Consider the following 19,561-nt stretch of genomic DNA (forward strand, 5'->3'; position numbering starts at 1 on the left):
ATTGCTCGAGGTCGCGGGTTCGATCCCGACTGCTGTAGCCTCATTTAGACGGGAGCGCAATACAAAAACGCTAGTGCAGTTACATTTAGGTGCACGTTAAGGAACATTAGTGTCAAAATTAATCCGGAGTCCGCCAGTACGGCGTGTCTATTCCGATTATGATTGTGGCACGTTCCGCTCCATAATTCAGTTAAACCTTAAAGCTACCACGATGCGATGTGCCATGTGAGGCAATGACAAGGCTCAATCCTCTGAGAGATTATGGACAATGGCGCACAACAACGCCTCAAGCAAACACGTCTCCCTGTATGTTCTGTGTACTACGCAGACACACAGCACTGGTGCACGCAAAGTAACGTTTAACATTAACTCGCCACTTTCGTATTGGACTAAACGCTGAAGAAATCGCCGTCGCAAATAGCACAGAAAGCTTCGCTTAAATCGATTCCCACAGTGCGTGGGATCAGCATATCTTTTTTCTTCCTCAAAACTTTTGTGCTTACCTTTTACCGCTACCTATAAAAATGTAGTGTTCATATACAGGAACATTATGAAACTGGTACACGGTGTGCCACCTGGTGCAGTAATATGCGACTGCAATGCGAAGGGCGCGCCGATGGACGCGCCACTTGTGGCGGCCTTGCGCAGTCCACCCGGGAAAGGAGCCAGCCGCGCACCGTAGTTTTCTGCGTCGTTGATCGCGCTTCCCTGTCTTATTCACATTTTTAGGACAAAATAAGCAACGCCCTTCGCATGTGTGGGGTGGCCAAATCTTCAAGAAATGTCGAAGAATTGTTGCGCGATGGGGTGATCAAATACCGGCAAAAACGTGCCGGCAATACGGTTCTAATAATTCTCCGCAAAGCCTCACCAGCAGGAGCAACGGTGGCATTGGATCGCCGCCATTCGGCGGGAAATTTCTTGTTGCCATCCTTTCTTTTGTCGTGTCGGTGTTTTTTTCCCCTCGATCATATCTAGACGGGTAAGCGATGAAGTTCGTCTGCAATGCAACATGTGGTTTAAAGGCATTTCTCTAAAGTTCTAAATGCCGTTTGCCGCTTCTTTACTGCGTTTTCCTAGCTAGGCAGCACGACTGCATGAGTGAATCGTGTTGCACGTTAAGCTACTGAAGCTTGCAAGAAATGAAATTATTTGTTTTTATGTGGCCCAGTAAACCCTCGCACCAGCTGTCAGCACTTTATCTTTTAACGCGAAGCATTTTTTGCATCTTCCTTTGACTTTCCCATTGTTGCTGCTGCTGCGGCTGCTGCTATCAGGCACACTGCGTCGTGGGGAGGGGGGGGTCACACCGTGTGCATACATGACAGGAGCGAGTCAAATAGGAAAGGCCACGCTAGAAACTCGTTTTCACACCACCGCGTCGAATGTGCACAATGCCCTCTGGAGCTCCCTGGCCGTCGCCACATTAGCCTTTTGACAGCTGTAATTATCCGTGACTACCCTCAGAAGCATTGCAGCGCTTCCCTTTCTTCCAAGTTGCGAGTCCACAGGGGATGGATGGATGGATGGATGGATGGATGGATGGATGGATGGATGGATGGGTGGGTGGGTGGGTGGGTGGGTGGGTGGATGGGTGGATGTATGTATGTATGTATGTATGTATGTATGTATGTATGTATGTATGTATGTATGTATGTATGTATGTATGTATGTATGTATGTATGTATGTATGTGTGTATGTATGTTATGAGCGTCCCCTTTGGAACGGGGCGGCGGGTTGCGCCACCAAGCTCTTGCTATTATACTGCCTAATGTCCTACCTAGGTTAATCAATAAAAAAAAGAACACTATGAACTCCCACAACCAAATTTTCTGATCCCCTATTGTGAACTTTGCTTTTGTACGTCTCCGTTTTTTGTCGTTTCCCTACTTTTCTTCCACCAATCCTCCAATCGCCTCTTACTAATCTTTATTGCGGACATGTTTACTTTTCCACTGCTCTCGCTGAACCCAAGGGCTTCAAGGAGGCCAGTGGTGCCCAAATCGACTGCTGGGTAGACGTCTTCAAATTCTAATAAAACATGCTCCATAGTTTTCCTAGCTTTACCGCAGCAAGCACATGCTTCTTCCTTCTTATATCTCGCTTTATAGGTGCGTGTTCTAAGGCATCCCGATCTCGCTTCGAAAAGTAAGAAGCTTCCCTTTGAGTTATCATAAATTGTCTCTTTCCTGATTTCGTTTTTTCCTCTTCAGTAGTTACTCATGGCAGGTTTCTTTTCCATCGCCGCCACCCATGAGATTATTTCAACCCCTGACTTTCCGCTTGACGTTCTTTGTCCTTGACGTAGGGAGGAGAAGAGGCAGTTCCCATTCGAAGGAGGGGGGGGGGGGGGGGAGTGACGAGAGAAGTCAAGCAAACCCTACTACTATACGACGGCGGTTGCGAGGAAACTAGATAAGCTTAAATTCAAGGTACGGTACAGTACTTTGCTGCTATTTCTGAAAAATGAGCGCCATGCAAATATGTCAAGCGGACAAATTACGCAGGGCGTGCAGAAGCAGATCCGCATTAATTAAAGCGCACCGCAGGGTCCTGGAGACGTACTACGGAAGCGGTCGACCGTCAAATCAGCACTTCTGTGGCCGCCGCGTTAGCTTTGCAGCTATGACAGGCAACTATGCAACTCTAACACTGCCGCAGGACTTGATGAAATCCCAATACAGCTGATCAAGAACCTCGGTCCAAAGAACAAGGCACTGCTGACTAATGCCATTGAAGAATTGATTAAAACGTAGAAATTTCCAGTTAGATTGCGTGAAAGCAAGATGAACCTCATGTACAAAGGCAAATGAGGTAAGGATAGGAGGCGCTCGTACAGGCTAGTTACAGTAACGTCGATGCTATATAGAATGACAATGCAAACAATGAAATTAGAACTGTTGAAATGGGCGGAAACATGTACTGGGCAACTACAGAATGGATTCAGACCAGGCAGACGCTTAGAATATTATTGTTCTAACTCAGTGCACAGAGATATCAGTAGCTCAGAATAGACCTTTATGGATAACATTTTTAGGTGTTAAAGGAACCTACGACAACGTAGACGGAGAGTTGTTATGGGACATTCTTAAGCACGAAGGCATAGACAACGATTTCGTGGAGCTGCCACGGAAACTATTTACACACATTCAAGTAAAAATTGTATGGGAAGGCCGAAATTGTAATGAAGCGGTGGAAATTCACCAAGGACTGAAGCAAGGATGCCCTCTGTCTCCACTGTTGTCCACGCTTTATGTTGAGGTCATATAAAGACAACTGGAAAACAGTCAGTTAGAATTTGGTTTATCATAAAAACTCAGAGCGCTGTAAATACACAGGACGTAGAAGAAGAAACACACACTACACGCGCTCCGTAATAAAAATACATTGCATTTATTATTATTTATTATTTACATTGCATTTGTTTGTCATACACGCCTAATGGAGAAATGGTGCAACAGAAGGTCGTCGGACTAATCCATGCGGACGACATAGTGCTACTAGCCGACAATGTAAGAGATTTACAGACACTGGCCAATATGCGTGGCAACGCAATGACAAATCTAGGTCTTAAGCACTGAGAAATCGAGAATTATCTTTAATGAAGAAACGAGTAACTACGTGGTGTCAATTGAACAGCAAGTCGTACCCATAGCCAAGCAATTTTAAATACATCGGCATATACATAAACGAAGGAAAGACTTACTCAAGCACCCACCAAGATAACCTGAAAATAAAAGGGAAGCGGGAGGCAGCAATAATGAAACACAGGCCACTTTGGGGCCACAATAAATATGAAGTGGTGCGTGGGATCTGGAATGGAGTCGTGGTGTCAGCGCTAACATTCGCAAGTTCCATTCTGTGCCTAAAAGCTGATATATTGTCGGGGTTGGAAGTTGACCAAAGATCGGTGGGCCGGTTGGCTTTGGGAGTCCGTGGCAAAACTACAAATGAGGCAATGCAAGGGGATATGGGTTGGGCCTCATTTGAAATCAGAGAAGCGCAGAGCAAAATTAGTTTTGAAGAAAGACTCAGCAACATGGATCAAAAGAAATGGGCGGCTAAAGTGCAAAGGTATCTGTACCTAAAAAGCGTGGACACAGAATGGAGGAAGAAGTCAAGAAAGTTGGCAATAAAGTTCAGGGTAATTGAAAGTGTAGACAGGCGACCAGGAGGAATAAGAAAGTGAGAGAAACAACAATATCTTGGTTTGGGCGAGTTGGTCCATCTTGACAGTTTTCATAAAAACGCGCTAAAGACGAAGATGAAAGGAACGTCCTGTCGTATGTGTTTGTATCGTCTTCGTCCTTAATGCGTGCTTATGAAAACTGTTGAGACAGCGAATGGAATGCCAAGATAGGAAATGAAAAAGACCATAGAGATTTACAAGAATGAGAAGAAAAAATTAGAAAGGAAAATTTGTACGATAAAACGAAGGGAAGTGTCTTGCTATTTGAGGCTCGAGCCGGTTGCCTAAGGGCAAGAACAAGCATGTGCATGCTGAAAAAAAAAAATCGGGAGGCTACTGAGCACAACCTATTTGAATGAGAAAGGATTCGCCCAGCGAAGCCAGCACGCAACGTATCTTCCAGAAGCGCTAGGATTTGAGGTGGTCGGAAGGCATCAGCCGGTCAGCAGTCTAGATAAGCAAAATACGTTTAGAGTATTGGTGAAAAAAAATGGCCAGGCTTAGCTTGGTTAAGCCAAGAATGCGTTGCATATCGCGCGAGTTGGGGTCCAGGGCCAGTATTTTGTAGCGATGCCTTTTCCGATTCTATGCCTTTTCACGCTTTTCGCGCTTGGCTAGTGGTCAGTGCGACGGTCTGCCCACATTATCAACGGAATCGGACGGCCGTGTGTGGTGGATGATAAGAATAGCATAGAATAAGGCATAAGGCATCGCTACAAAATAGCGGCCCAGCTTTTCCTCCGGCTGTCGTGACGTCACGTCACGTGGTTGCGCTAAAGGTCAATGGTGGCTACCCGGCCGCGCCCAAGGGCTGAACTGAGTGATTGCTATGTGCAACGCATAAAAATAGAAGCAACTTAATAACATTCATAGCAAACTTAAAAGAGAATAGACCCACACATGAGACGCGCAGCAATGAACAATGGCTCATACCCTCAATGGTGGCTGCCCGGCCGCGCACAAGGGCTGAACTGAGTGATTGCAATATGCAACGCATAAAAAGCTGGGAAGAGGTTGATACGACCGGGTCATGTATCGGCATATGTAGCGGTACAAGGTAGATAGGTAAGTGCTGAGAAAAAAATGAGACATTAAGGAGATGTACACAAAAATGCCTGGATGAAAAACATGCATAGCATTCCTGATTAAATCAACAAGGCTAGGTGGCTATTTGTTACCGCCCCGTTTCAAAGGGGATGCCAATAAGTCATCATCATCAAGATGACTCGGTCTTTATGTTCGTCTTCTTCTCGAAAGGAAATTGCTCGCGCGCATCTGCGAATGTTCATTCCAACCGCGCGAGAGTTAACGGCGCATAATATTGCTCCGGCTATCGCGCAGGACCAACTTGAGTCACATACCGAGTGACCCAAGTTAGCTTAATTTAATTTCGAACTCGGTTCCCTCAGCACAGCAGATTGATCCCATTAGACCATGATCTATCCGAGTGACCAAAGTTATCGTGGGTCGAGAGAAATTTTTAGAGACGGACATAGATGGATAGGTGGACACAGAAACGTGCGTGAAGTATAGAATAATAATCACACAAAAGGAACAAGCTCGGTGTCATGTGCCACCACCTTGCCTCGAATTTATTGCACTTTGCCTGCGCCACTTAATTCTTGGGCATTCCTCCTTAGTGGGTATGCGCCATGGTTTGCGGCCATCATCATCATCAATAAAGGCATCGTCATCACCAGTCACGCCCAATGCCAGTGTTCGAGGAGATAGCTGTTCTGGGTCTCGATACGTCTCAGGCAAGTTCCCTTTGCGAAACCAGTTGTAGTGGTTGTAGGCTCTCCTGTAACGCGAAAGCAGCTTGCATGGGCGTCCTAGTGCATCCAACTCATGCAAACGTTTGGCGCATCAGTAGTTTGGTTTAAGCTGTCCAAGCGTGAGGCAGGTGTAGACGTAGGCTACGGACGCAGCAGCCACGCAGTAGCTTTCCGACGCTTCGTTCTGCCAACTTCTGATACTCATAGCGCCGCACAGGCGCACAGAGAGTGACAGCGGCTGGAAGAGAGAGGAAGGCATTGTTTCTTTGTAATTGTTAGGTGCTAGATGTGTTTCCTGGCCGCGTATTTTCCCACCTTAGTCATCCTGCTCCTAGAACAGCCGGCCACTGCAGCGGCGCCGCACGGAAGGGATGGGAAGCACAGCGCCACCGTATATCTGTGCCTTGAGAATCAGGCATCGTTGTAGTACATGTGTTCTGCGGTCGTACGCCATGGAGCACACGCCTGTTTTCATTTGGATCAAAGGAGCAACGAGGATAACTCCACTGGACTGGCCCGTGGGCTCGCCCCGCGGGCCGGAGGTATCCGATCTTCTATGCGAACCCGACTGGTACGCTCCGGCCCCGGTGGCACGGCTTATAATTACGGTGTCATAGAGCTAGTAGTTGGTTATATCAAGCGTTTGTACAGTGTACCCCAACCTACGGTCCTCTGTGGTTCCAGCATTGATTCCCCCGCTGCCCCAAGGGCGCCTTGAAGATCCTGCGCCGCTTGCTCTATTAAGGCGAAAGCCTTATATGCCATATGAAGCGAAGCGAAAAATCTGCCGTCCGGTGTTATCATCCAATGATACCAAAACCTATGTGACCAAGTAATGACGTCCCGTTCCCTGCGCTGTACCTGCCGCGGCTTGCACTGCGAAATCTCACGGTGCACAGCCACTCCATGACCCACACCTCTACACCCGAAAATCTACCTGGCCCACTCCGGAAATTGGATTAAAGTAGATTAAGATGAATTAAAGCAGATTAAGGCTGATACAAATTAGAGCAAGGTGGATTAAAGTAGCGTTTTTATGTAAGGCGATGACTTAGAGAAGTCATTATGCTCAGGCGCTATCCGGAGTCTTCCGTTTGCGGGTATATTTATTTTTACATGCTATTATGTATAGGCGCTTCGAGTTGTAGGTAAAGGGGATGGTGTAGGAATATTATGAGTGGTACCTTCTGTGCCTGCCGGATCATCGGCGAACCAATGGGAAGCTGCCGTCGTTTGAACTATGGTGGTGGCCACTTAAGTAGGGTGGTCTCAAGCATACTTTTACGGTTTTTGGTGCTCGCGGCTGTCAAAAAAAAACAAAACAGCATGCGCATCACTAAAGAAGCAGCAGTATACATGTGCTTGCCGCGTTATTAGCAAAGCAATAAAAAAGCAGCCGCTGTTAGAGCTTCTGCTAGGGGGCACCACTTACGTTGGGGACTCCGCTGGGTCACTCAACTCAGCCGCGCTATTTGAACCATCGAGTTTCTAGAGGTGGCGCTAGTGTCTACGGGAGCTACAATGGCAGCGGTTGACCCAGCATGGGAATTGTGGGACGTAGATATATTTGCCTAAACTTCGTCCTTCTGGCTTCAAACGGCTTCGTGACTTTGTAAACTCGTCATGTTCAGCAGTGTACTGCGTAACAAACTTCATTAAAATTGCCCGGCGGCAGGATTAGAACACAGGAGCTCAAGTACAGAAGCCTGATATTGAAACTATTACGCCACGGAAGCATGTATCGACAAGCGATGTGAAACGCCCTTATGAATTTATCGCAGCCATGCCAGAGCTTGCGACGCTTCGCGCGTTTCAATTTGGCCACCTCGATAAGCTAAATCGTTGCAATTAGTAGCGATTGTGAGTGTTCGCAGCGTGTTCTGCACTCGAAATTTACTGCGATGAAGGCATACAAAGCGTAATAAACAAAGCCACAAGAACGTCTGAATCCAAAAGCACGAAGGTCGAACAGATGCATGTACTTCCCATCATTCTCATGGTGGGTCAATGACTGCAGGACCAGAGTTCCCTCTAGCATAGAGTTTCTCACTTTATAACACTTAGAGGGAAATCTGGCGCCACCGTCCACGGGAGTTTAAGGGGCGCTGTGCCGTCATGGAAATGACGGTATTTGTGTCTGCGAGGGTTGTGTTGGCTGGTGTTGTAAGAGGCTTCGTTTAAAACGTGGATATGGCTACACAAATAACGCGTTCTTAAAGTAAAATCTTCATAAAATGTTTACGTTCACGTGAATTGCATCTTTACTCACATACAATGCATGACGAAGGGAAGAAAAGCAAGGGCAGACCACAAACTGTTACAAGGCGAGCGCGAATCTTGTCGTCTGGCCTCCAACTTTAGCGACCCGCTGATACTTTTTTTACGTTTCATATAATTCTACATGCAAAAGCAAGCTCTCATAGTTAAACAAAACATGTTTTTGTGTAATAATAAAGCTAAAACAGCTTTTTACGTGCAGCTTTAGTAGAAAATGAATGGTTGTGACCATAGTTTCTAAATAAATACTCTAGAGGGAAATGTGGCGCTAGTGTCTACGGTGCTCTCATGAGCGTTGCCTCAACCACGGCCGCTCAATGGAAACGCAAGTGCGCTCCATTGAGCGGCCGTGCCTCAACCTACATGGGAATGATGGGAAGTACAGGCTTCGGATTGACTTCGCTCTTTAGACTAGTGCCGTTTGCTTGCGGCGCAGTAAACGAAGCTATACTCAAATATTATCGCGTAAAATCTAATTATATTTCTGCAGTATGTTATATAATGTACAACACGCTACATAAACATTGTATGACTTTGGGATGGAAGCACGATTTACTATGGTTTATCACCAGAACATCAAGGTATGCATTCTTTTGCGATTCTGTTCCCGATTTAGCGCCAGAGAATAATTATTTATTCATTTTTGCAACAGCAATAACAACCGTAGGGTGGTCTCAAGCATACTTTTACGGTTTTTGGTGCTCGCGGCTGTCAAGATGTACGTCCCATCATTCCTGTACGTCCCATCATTCCCATGTAGGTGTAGGCAACGCTCATGAGAGCCCCCGTAGACTATAGTGTACTAGAATAATGTCTATTTCTTCTAGTACACTATAGCATAGACACTAGCGCCACATTTTCCTCGAGGGTATTTATTTAGAAACTCTATGGGCATTCCCATGCATACCACAGCGCAACAGCGCAAGATTTCCCTCTAGGTAATATAGTGAGAAACTCTAGGCCCTCTAGTATTTGTTAGAAAACTCTATGATTTGAAACGCAAACAACCGTCTCTCAGAACCATTATTATGTGAAGAGAGCAAACAAATTCTGTCGTATGCTGCCGCACTCCGCGGCAACGCTGTACCATGCTCGCCTATCGTCTGGTGAGGGTTGTCCCTACCCTAAATATACTGATTTGACCCTACGTAAGTGGCGTTACAGTGTACTAGATAGGGGCAGTGTGTTCAGACGGCGCCGCGCGCCACGCACCGCTTTGAAGCGGGGAGCGTAGACAGGTCTCGGATGTATGCGGCGGCGCTGCAGTCGCAGGGGCTGTACGGACGCGTTCTCCGTGTGTTGCGGCCAGTTGCAGCGTGCTTGCCATGTGCTTGCTCTGAAGAGCTCTGAAGGAATTCCTCGAGTTTCTGTCTCGTTGGGAGTCACATGCAAAAGGATTGCCATTTGTTGGGCATGTTGGTAGCCTGACTTGGAAATCATATTTAGCGCCAGCGAACTAGGACAGAAGGGAAACGACACCACAATGCGCTAACTTCAACTTCATTTTCAGTAAACACCCGCCTATTTAACTGTGCATGGGTTAAATAGGTGGGTGTTTCCTGAAAATCAAGCTGTTGAAGTTAGCGCATTGTGGTTTCGTCTCCCTTATGTCCTTCTTCGCTGGCGCTAAATATGCTTTTCATTGCAAAAGGACTTTGCGGCTTGAGCCAGTCGACGGCAGATAGGCTCCGTGTCACATTGTGCAGCACTTTGGCTCTGTTAGAATACTTGGAAGGAGAGGGTTTTAAATACCTATTGTCATCTAGACTAAGCCAATAAAAGTTGGAGAACTTCTTGTGTGGTAGTCGTGCGGATCCAACGATCACCCAACGCCGTCTCAATTTTTGATTGTTGTGTATTGCGTTTTTATATATTGCCGAAGGCGATGCAAACAGGGAACACAGAAGTCAGCAAATATTTGGTATCGCTACTTCACTCACTTGATAATTCTGACAAGGAGGGGGACGTTGCGTAACAACTGACGAGTTAGTTTAAGCTGGAAATCTGACGCTGGTAGAGCAAAGGCTAAACAATACTCCGGCAGAGCATCGGGCTTATGCGGAGGAAAGGAGTGATGACCGCCTCATCCATTATATATGGCAGGGTATGTCGCGCAGAAATTTTTTATTCGCGAGAACTGTGAGGACTGCCGCTCTCTTCTTTTGCAGAACTCTAGTGTCAGTAGCAGCCTCAAAATTCATGACATTTGTGACAAGGGTGGATTGCTGTATCCCTCCAAGTTGCTTTTCGAAGCACTAAAGAAACTTGAGGGAATCTATTTACAACCTTCTTCAGCAAAAAGGAGCTTTGCAGCGACAGCATAGTTGATGTCATGATTCTAGTGAAAGCTTTAAATTTGGCTATATATATAGCTTAAAATTACATGCTGATAATTTCACATCAACAGTTGTGCGTCTTTATGTCCTAACAAGGCCGCACTTTCACGTTAAAGGTGTTAATCAGCTAGTGAAGAGAAGCACCACGAAAAAAGAAATTGCACTTTATAGTTAGCTGCACTGTTCTTAGCAGGCTGGTGCAACATATGTATGCGGACACTTCTTTGTGTTTTTCTTCTGAATGCACAACTTCTTCTGGTGCATTCAAAAAGCTAACTTTGTGAATATAATAAAATGAATTAAGTAATTTATTTGCGCATTATAATTCCGCTGTAGGTCTCCGTTGTTTGGGTAGGAATGTACTTGCACTGTTTTTCTGTGTTTTGGCATGCTGTGTGTAGTTTTGCAGAGATCCCTTTTACTTGGCGTCATTCCTACCTGTTTTATTCGTTCCATAGGAATGTAGGATGTCGGTGTGTCTCATACTCGCACATGAGCCTGACGTTCGGGAACACTTCATGATGTAAATAAAAAAAAAATCACGAATAAACTGTGCGAATGTAGTTGCGGGGCGCTCGCGAAACCGAATGAAAGAACGAGGGACAAATGTTTATCGCGAAAGAAGGTAAATGACAAGCAGGGCAGCTCTTTGGCTTTGGGCTATGTACGTACATATTGTTTTGCCTTCTCTCCTACCAAGAGCGGCTGAGGAACTAAGCGCTTGACGTTGGCTCGCGGATGCCGCGGCCGCTTTTTTATGAATGCGAACCGCAAAAGAAAATGTGCGCACCTGGAATCCGAGTTAGTTTAAATCAATTCGATGTCCTTAACTACGGCGTTATTTGCAGCCGACTTTTCCGTTCGAATAATTTCTAGTTACGTGGCAGCGTGGCTCAAAACAAATTTAACGGCTTTACGCCACTACTTCGGTGTCTGCAGAACCTTTGCTGTTAGGTTAATAAATGTGTCGAATGGGTGTTGAGATGCGCTAGGAGTGCACATACAATTCAACTCTTATTTCAAGTGAGTTTCGGGGATGCATCTTAACACCCGCCGATGATTTGCACGTCTATTTGATTGCGGCAGGAAATGATTATCAAAATATCAGCATGCAGTGCTGGCGCTGCGCCGTACGTTCCGTACAGCCCATGTTCCTACAGCGCCATCTCGTGCTATCTACATGAAGCGCCTCAGCGGCGAGGGCTTCCTGAACACACTGCCCCTATTCTAGTACACTGTAGTGGCGTCTCCATAGGCGACGGCCATTTTGAGATCATCCATCAGGCACATAAGCTGGTACAGGACCTACTCATGGCCTACTTCTACATGAAACCCGATTCCCAATGCACAGATAAAAGGCGGCTGTGTGCTTCGCGTCTCTTTCGCGCGGCGGCGCTGCAGTCGGACTGGCCATACGGCTCATGCCACTTTTGTGAAATCAAATGGTGGATGCGCATACCTATTTCAAATTGCCGCATTTGTAATATTTCGACTGAGCACTTCCGCTTTTACGGCCATGGTTGCTTTGCGCATGTGGGAATGCAGTCACAGAGAGACAATCGCTAAAATGGTGGCCGCATTGACGGCGATCTCTAGCGGTTCCGCGCCAGCGACTAACCCCGCGTACGTGACAAGCTGCGTTGTGTTGCAGTTGCCGTGGCGACAACCGACCCTTGGTCTGCTGCGGCGAGTCAGCGTTTGTCGCAGTCCCCAACGTGCGGGAACGTGATGTGGCATAACGCTCGTTGCGCCACATAGTGTAGGGACATTACTGGCCTGCAGCTGGCCTTTCCTCCCCCGCCCGCCCCCCGTTTGCGACGCTGCACCACATAAAAAATGTGCACATTAAGCACATAAGTCACATCATGTTTTGCAGCCTCCTCCACATTTGAAGGAACACTGACACATATACCACGTGCATACACATAAAAGGACAACACTTGTCAAGTATGAACATTGGGAAATAATATGGTTTAATTTGATACTAAATTCATTATGGGAAATAGAGCGGAGAATAATTAGATAAGAAAGAACGGCCGCACAGGCACTGTTTAGTAACAACAAAACTAGACAGCACGTGCTTTTTAACAATGCCTGTCTAGTCTTTCTTGTTGCATTATCTTTTTGTGCTGTTCCTTGTAATGAAGCCATACCAACAAGCTCAAGTTCAGACCCTTTTAATATTGATACTAAAATTCACAAAATGCTGATTGTGGCGTCTTTTACATTATCATGACACAGAGCAAGACTTGCAGATGTCGGCGCGATTGTTTCTTATTAAAAAAAGTAGTACTGTATGCATTTCTCCTGGCTGTGCTTGCATGTGGAAGCCGCAGCCTTAGCAGAAATGTTTTGGGCTCGTGTATCGTGATGTGTCCACCTTCTGGGTACCAAAACTGGAACTGATTCCTTGGAAGAAGTATTATGGTAAATTATTTAAAATGCTCTGTACTTACCCGTATTTTTTCTGCCGTTTTAGCAAGCACAAGATGACAATGTTCTCATGCTTGCTGGCATTCTTTATGAGTTGCTGTGTTATTTATGACGCCACAGTATCATAAAGGTAATACATGCAGTGCTAGTTCACATGCTTCGCATCATTTCCAGCACTGAGTCATATAATGTTCAAATTATGCACTTGTCTCAAATAGATTAAAAGGTGCAGACATTGTTGCATAGGTATTCACAGCTCTATTCCTCATCGGCACGGCAGTGTTCGTGCAAAGAAAGCACTGTATTCAGAGTTGCTCATGCACTTCAACCTTTGTATGTGATATGACTTCAGTTGAAGTTGAAGTGCTGACATTTGTTTGCATGCAGGTAGGTTTCAGCAGAAAAAATGGGATGAGGTTCTTGCCTCATAATTCGTTAACATTATTTATGAAGTAACATGCAGCAAAATATATAATAAATAAATAATAATAACACCTACATGTTGTGCACATCTGGAAACACCACATTTTATAAGGGACATCTCATGCTTCCATATTTGGTTATGGTCACATTTTCTTATCGTCCTCAAGGGGCATAACTTTTAAATAAATAAAGCAGCACGTGATGTGGGCTTACCATCGACGTTCAGCCAGCATTTTTCTTGTTTGTATAGACACTTAAAGCTGCAGTCCTTACGGTTGTCATTAATCATTTACGTTTACTGGTTTTTGTTATCAAACAATTTAAATCACTAATAGCATTATGTGACAGCTATCACGTAACAAAAGTATCATAAAAGATGCATCACATGGAACACCAGCAGTGGAACTGGGATGTTATGGGAAGGGAACAGAGTACAGCAGGAGTGGCACAAAGCATAGAGCAAGGCATTTTTAAAAATCTAGCAGTATGGGAAGTGTTTCAGGGACTTCTTGCATATGTGACGTCCCTGTGTGTGAAATTGCACTTGACATCGTCCTACTTTTCCTGCAGGGCCGCTGTAATCGAGAGAAGCCCCCTTGCAAGTATTTCCACCCACCACAGCATCTGAAAGACCAGCTGCTGATCAATGGTCGCAACCACCTGGCATTGAAGAACGCACTGCTCCAACAGATGCCACTGCAGGCCATGCTTCCAGGACAGCTTCCGACGGCGGCCGTGGTAAGTCCCTACTGGTACCTGGGACACATGCAGAGGCAGCAGCAACTGCAGCAGCAACAACAGCAGCAACAGCAGCAACAGCAGCAAAGCTACGCGCTCTTCAACGGCTCCCTTGCTTCAGCCAAGGTAACCAGCGCAGTACGCCCGTTGAGGAAAATGCTCTCTGCCAGGGTGGTCACCAGACTGGGACACAGGTGGTCTTTTGTGGCCAGCAGGTCACATATGAAAATGAGGAAGTGACTTCCATATCAGTACTTTTACTTAAGGACAGTTAATATATCAGATTTGGTGGAAAGTGCAAACCGAACAAACCCGTTTTTCATAATTTTATGTTCTAACACCTTGCCAGATGCACTTGGTAAGTTTAAACCTGACGGAGTGGATTTATTCATTGCACATACTATGCTAGCAGTGGTTGATGGTGAAACTAGGTAAACATTTTGCTGTCTTGGCAGAAAAAGCCTGTTGCTGACATTTGGGTGCATTAGACCTACTGATGACAGTCGCTGGGCCAAGGAGATCTGAATGAATTTTACCTCGCCACTGAGATTAAAAGTTTTCAAACTGCTGTAGTTGTTCTCACACATTTTTTATGTGTCACAAAATTCTTGATCAAACTATAATAATTCAGGGGGATTCGTGAACATAGATCTTTACACAAGGTTTTGCATAAAGAAATTACATCAAGATTGGACCAGCAACAGCTGAAAGATCCTACATTTGCAGTTGCAAGGATTATATTTTTTTAATTCAGTTCAGTTAATTCACTTAAGTTAATTCAGTAATCATTGCATCCAACATTGAAAGATATGTAGTCATTCTCAGCTACATGTCAATTAATGAAGTGGTGTTGCATGCTTGGAATAAGGGTGTTGGCATAGTGTTCATTTGAGTTTGTAAGTTCAGTTATTGATCGATAGGTACAGTGCAGCTTCACAATGACAGGTTGTCTTGCTTGCCTCATCTAACACCTGGCTAAAACTCTTGAGAGATGCTTGTCAGTAGTGCATCTCTGGAGTAGTCTTCATGGAATCCTTGAACTTTGAACTCAGAGAACTTTGAACTCAGAACTTTGACTCAGAGTGTGTGGCAGCACTTGGAATGTTCTTGAGGCAATGGAAGTTTTGTTATGTCTGAGAAGTTACTTTTCTATTGCAATTTCTGCTCACTCACTGAAGTACTATTTGTCCTTGAGGGTACTTCTTAGAATGATGAAAAAGTCATGTTTGGTTAGGTGATCAAGTCTATGCAAAATTTTATTCCAGATAGAAAGCACAGACTGGAACATGGTCGTGGAGCAGCAGATAACTTTAGTACTAGCCACCGTGTTATGTCCTTAATAGCTTGATATGACCAGATAAGCACCCGGTGATTGATTTCATGCATCTGCACAGGGCTTGACATCATCATTCTATTTTTTGTTATAGCTCTTATCACCGTGAGTTATGAGGCTAAGGCTTTTTGTGTTGATTTCAGGAGAAAAGTATAGCAGCAGACGATCCATGCCCCAAAACGTTGTCATCATGACCTTTCTGTTTGGAATGGGAAAAATGTTTGGCATGGGGAAAAACCTTAACAAATGTGTGCTGTGCATTCCTGTTTGCTTTATTGGCATGAGCATTACATGTCCCAGTTTCATTCCGCATTCTCATTTCGTGAGACACCAATCAAGTTCACACTACAACTTCCATGATGACTTAAGAAATCTGTATTTTTGCGACTACACTATGCTTAGAGCTAGGATATTCTTGGGAGTATTTACATAACACATAAGTTTTGCACAGGCCCATACTATGATGGAGTTTTAGTATTTAGAATATTTTGTTTTCACTTTGTGACCTCAGGCGTGCCTGCCGCCTGAAGTCACGAAGTGACCTCACACTTCTTACCGTTATATGGTTCCATGCTCAAAAAATATTTAAGATGCTGGCAACCTAAGCATCTCTGTGCTACTTCCATTGACCATTGGTTGTGCCTGGCATCACTCAGTCCTAGAAATTGCGGTCTGCAAGACCCATTGTTTGTAACAATGTCTTCAGCATGGCAACTGAATGCCAATACGGGAGAGGTTAATGACATGGGTGGGTTGCTGGCTTTCATGTTTGAACCATAACTAAAGAGAGCCCCAGACCTGCACAGGCAAAACTGCTGTAATGTGCCTGTAATTAGCCCTTAATGCTGCTAAGATCCCATCACTTTCACTGACCTAGTGGTACTAATGACCTGTTGTAGTCCTCATGCTGTTTTATGCCCTTGCAATCTGCATGGACTCTTGTATCGCTCTTTTGACATAAGTAATATGTAGTTGTTGCAAATATAACACTAAACAGATATGGCAAAAGAAACAAATAGGCACAAAGCCTAGTAATTGTTACTAGAATATTTAGTGACTGCATACACGTTGGGCACACAGATTGAAAGGGCTTAGAAATACTACACACTTGTAAAACAGCGAAAAAAACAGACAGACTGAATGAGCACTCACCACAAATTGCTGCATGACAACGTGTGAGGTGGGATATGTTGCATATGCTCTGCAACTAGTATCAACGAAAACATTTTTCGTACCTACTCAAGTTTGCTTGTGTCTAGGTTCTAAAATTTAATCACAAAAAAAATATAATGTATTGTGCAAAATATTGTGCAAACTATCCGGCAAAAGTGGGAAATTGAAAGCATATGGTCAAATTCACTTATAACAATATTAAAATGTCAAGCAAATGTCAGTTAGACTGAATAATGGTTTTAACCAAATCATGCAAAAAGAAAGGAAATTATCATTATGGAGATCTTTTTAAAACAATACAGCTCGTAGAGAAAGTCGTATTTGCAGCCTCACAGTAAATAAAAAAAACCTTAGCCCGTGACCTTCACTTGAATAAAAAAAAAAAGGAGGCTTTTGGCAACCTTGTATGCGACATGAAAAGTGTGATCACATGGGGGAAATGAGTTCAAATCATCCAACTGGCCAAGCTGCCGAAGGAGACCGACAGTGGGGGAAAGACCACTTGACCACTCGCTTCCCGTCATTTTTTTTCCGTTCTTCGGTTCTTTTCTTTTCTTTCTTTTCTTTTTAAATGGAGTTTGGGGTGTGGGGAAAACCTTACCATGAGTAATGACACCTAATGCGACGTCGTAACTTTGTTGCCTGCATGCAAATACCCCTTTTGTGTGCTAATAATAATGTTCTTCCCTCAGGCAAATGCTAAAAGAATTGTCAGGGGCTAAGCTACGAATTGATCATCACTATTTTTCCACTATGCCCCGTATAGCTGCCTCATGCTAGATAGGTTCTATTTTAACTCATAACTGATTCTATCTGGTGAAAGTAGGTCGGCCATTATTGCTCACTGTTTTATTCATTTAAACATATGAATGTTTTTTTTGGTCACATATACTTGTTTTTAATATTCTGTCATGAGTTAATACCCAATTCAAATCATAGCACAGTGTGCACGGCAACCATGGCTGACTCTGGTGGTGTCAAAAGTAGGGGTGTGCGAATATTCGAAATTTCGAATACGAATCGAATATTTTCCTTATTCGAAGCGTATTCGATTCGAGAAATGCATATTCGTAAATTCCCGAATATTCGAGGATGGCCGAATAATGGTCGAAACGGCGAATATTCGGACAGACTGTGAATCATTTAGCTATTAACGAATTATATGGTTGCTCCACATTCTCCTAAAAACATGTTTATTCACTGAGAGCTTCACATGATCCGCTCATTATCTGTATGCTCTACATCAAGATGGCAAGTTGGGCCAGTTTGTTGGGATTCATAGTAAGGTTCGTTACAGCGCAACACAAAACAGGGACAAAAGAAGGTACAAAACGACGACACAGCGTTACAGCACTGTGATCTTAAGTGCTGTAACGAACCTTACTATGAATGTGTACGTTCTGTTCTAGTCTATCTGCATCAGGCCCGTGAGACATGATCAGTTTCGATTTTTTTTACCGAGCTTTGTTCCAGGGCTCTTTCATAACAATATATGATGTACTTTCGGGCTTTGTAAGTATGCGCAATAAAATATGCACCTAGAAAATGTTACCTGGACAAATGTTGTCACAGTGCATAGAGAGCCCTTACTTTCTGAACATGTTGAGCACTATATCTTCCTTCGCGATAATCTGTAACAAGCGCTTACCTGACAGAGCATTACCTGACATTACCTCAGTGCATTACCTGTAATGAGTGCCTCTTTAACCTGAAGCAACCTCGTAAAATGCAATATTATTTTTAAAAGGATAATGAAGCTATTGTTACCTCGTTTTGCAATTTTTTAATACTACACATATATTCGATATTCGAAGACAGTTTTTCGCCTTATTCGTATTCGATTCGTATTCGAAAATTTCAATATTCGCACACCCCTAGTCAAAAGTTTTCCGAGAATGCGAAATTGCTTATGGGAGATCGCTCGACCGCAGTGTGTTCACTAAGTGGATGTTTTCTACACTACTCACAGCAATCGTAAGCCATTTCTTTAGACAAACAGGGCACAAGGGCACTCCTAGTTATCAACAGTGGAATGAAAATTAACGCAGGGGTCCTCCACAGTAATTGGTTTTTTGTGCAAGCCCTCAACTGTGAAGCCCACACTCCCCATAGACACAAACACACACTCTGCTAGCAGTTGCAAGAGTACAAACTCCATCAGCACCCAGCACTTGATGCTGTCTTGCTTAATACTTAAGGCATAAAGGAGTGACTTTTGTTTCTGAGAAGTGCAATGTGCATACCACATGGCACCCAGGAGTGATGAAATGACAGAGCAGCAGTTGGTGACCACCTTGCCTGGAGCATTTTCCTCCACCTGCCCTTTTCATCATTAGTGCAACTGATGACTATACTGTTACTGGCATGGCTTCCTCCTCTGTGTGTAGGAATTTGTTTTCCTGAAAAGAAGTTGCACTTTTGGGTACTAAAGCAAAACTTTGCATGTTGCCATTTTGTGCTTTTGCTTGTCTGCATCGTTTTTTTTTTCTTCTTTATTTGAGTGGGTAAGCCCTCTGGAACCACTGCACATTCTGATGACCAGCTTTCACTGCTAGTTGTCTTGACTCTGGTGTGAAGATCAAGATTCACTGTTGCCAGGCACAGCCTTTAGGTAACCTGGCCTATATGTATAACTGATTCTCAAGTTTGCTGGGCTGTTGTTTACAGCATTAATTTTCATTGTTGGAACAACAGCATTTGGTAATTAAAGCTAAATGTAATGATGATGCCAACTCAATGTTGACATTTATTTGTAAATACAACCCATCAATTTCAGGTTTTTCATTTTTGTAGGAAGGGATAAAGCAAAATGTCACATTTTCTTTAGTCAATAACGGATGAAAAGTCCAAACTTTCCTGGAAGTGCTGAACCTCAAGTTCTCT

General features: G+C 44.2%; 1 protein-coding gene across 22 annotated transcripts in view; it reads left to right on the top strand.

The window, feature by feature from the left end:
* The window catches only part of mbl (muscleblind), an 86,483-nt gene that overhangs the window by 19,980 nt on the left and 46,942 nt on the right, over positions 1-19,561 (top strand). For 19 of the 22 annotated variants that reach the window (XR_010565185.2, XR_010565192.2, XM_065435584.2 and 16 more), the window contains exon 3: positions 14,005-14,298. Coding sequence is in view for 19 of the 22 variants with exons in the window: in XM_065435584.2 (XP_065291656.2) it covers positions 14,005-14,298 (294 nt within the window). In the remaining 3 variants the exon portion in view is untranslated. Of the gene's footprint in view, positions 1-5,814; positions 5,948-14,004; positions 14,299-19,561 lie in introns of those variants that run through there. The other 3 variants (XR_010565200.2, XM_065435593.2, XM_065435698.2) reach the window with 2 other exon arrangements.

The sequence above is a fragment of the Dermacentor albipictus genome, chromosome 1 (assembly GCF_038994185.2).
Source record: "Dermacentor albipictus isolate Rhodes 1998 colony chromosome 1, USDA_Dalb.pri_finalv2, whole genome shotgun sequence".
Lineage (NCBI taxonomy): Eukaryota > Metazoa > Arthropoda > Arachnida > Ixodida > Ixodidae > Dermacentor > Dermacentor albipictus.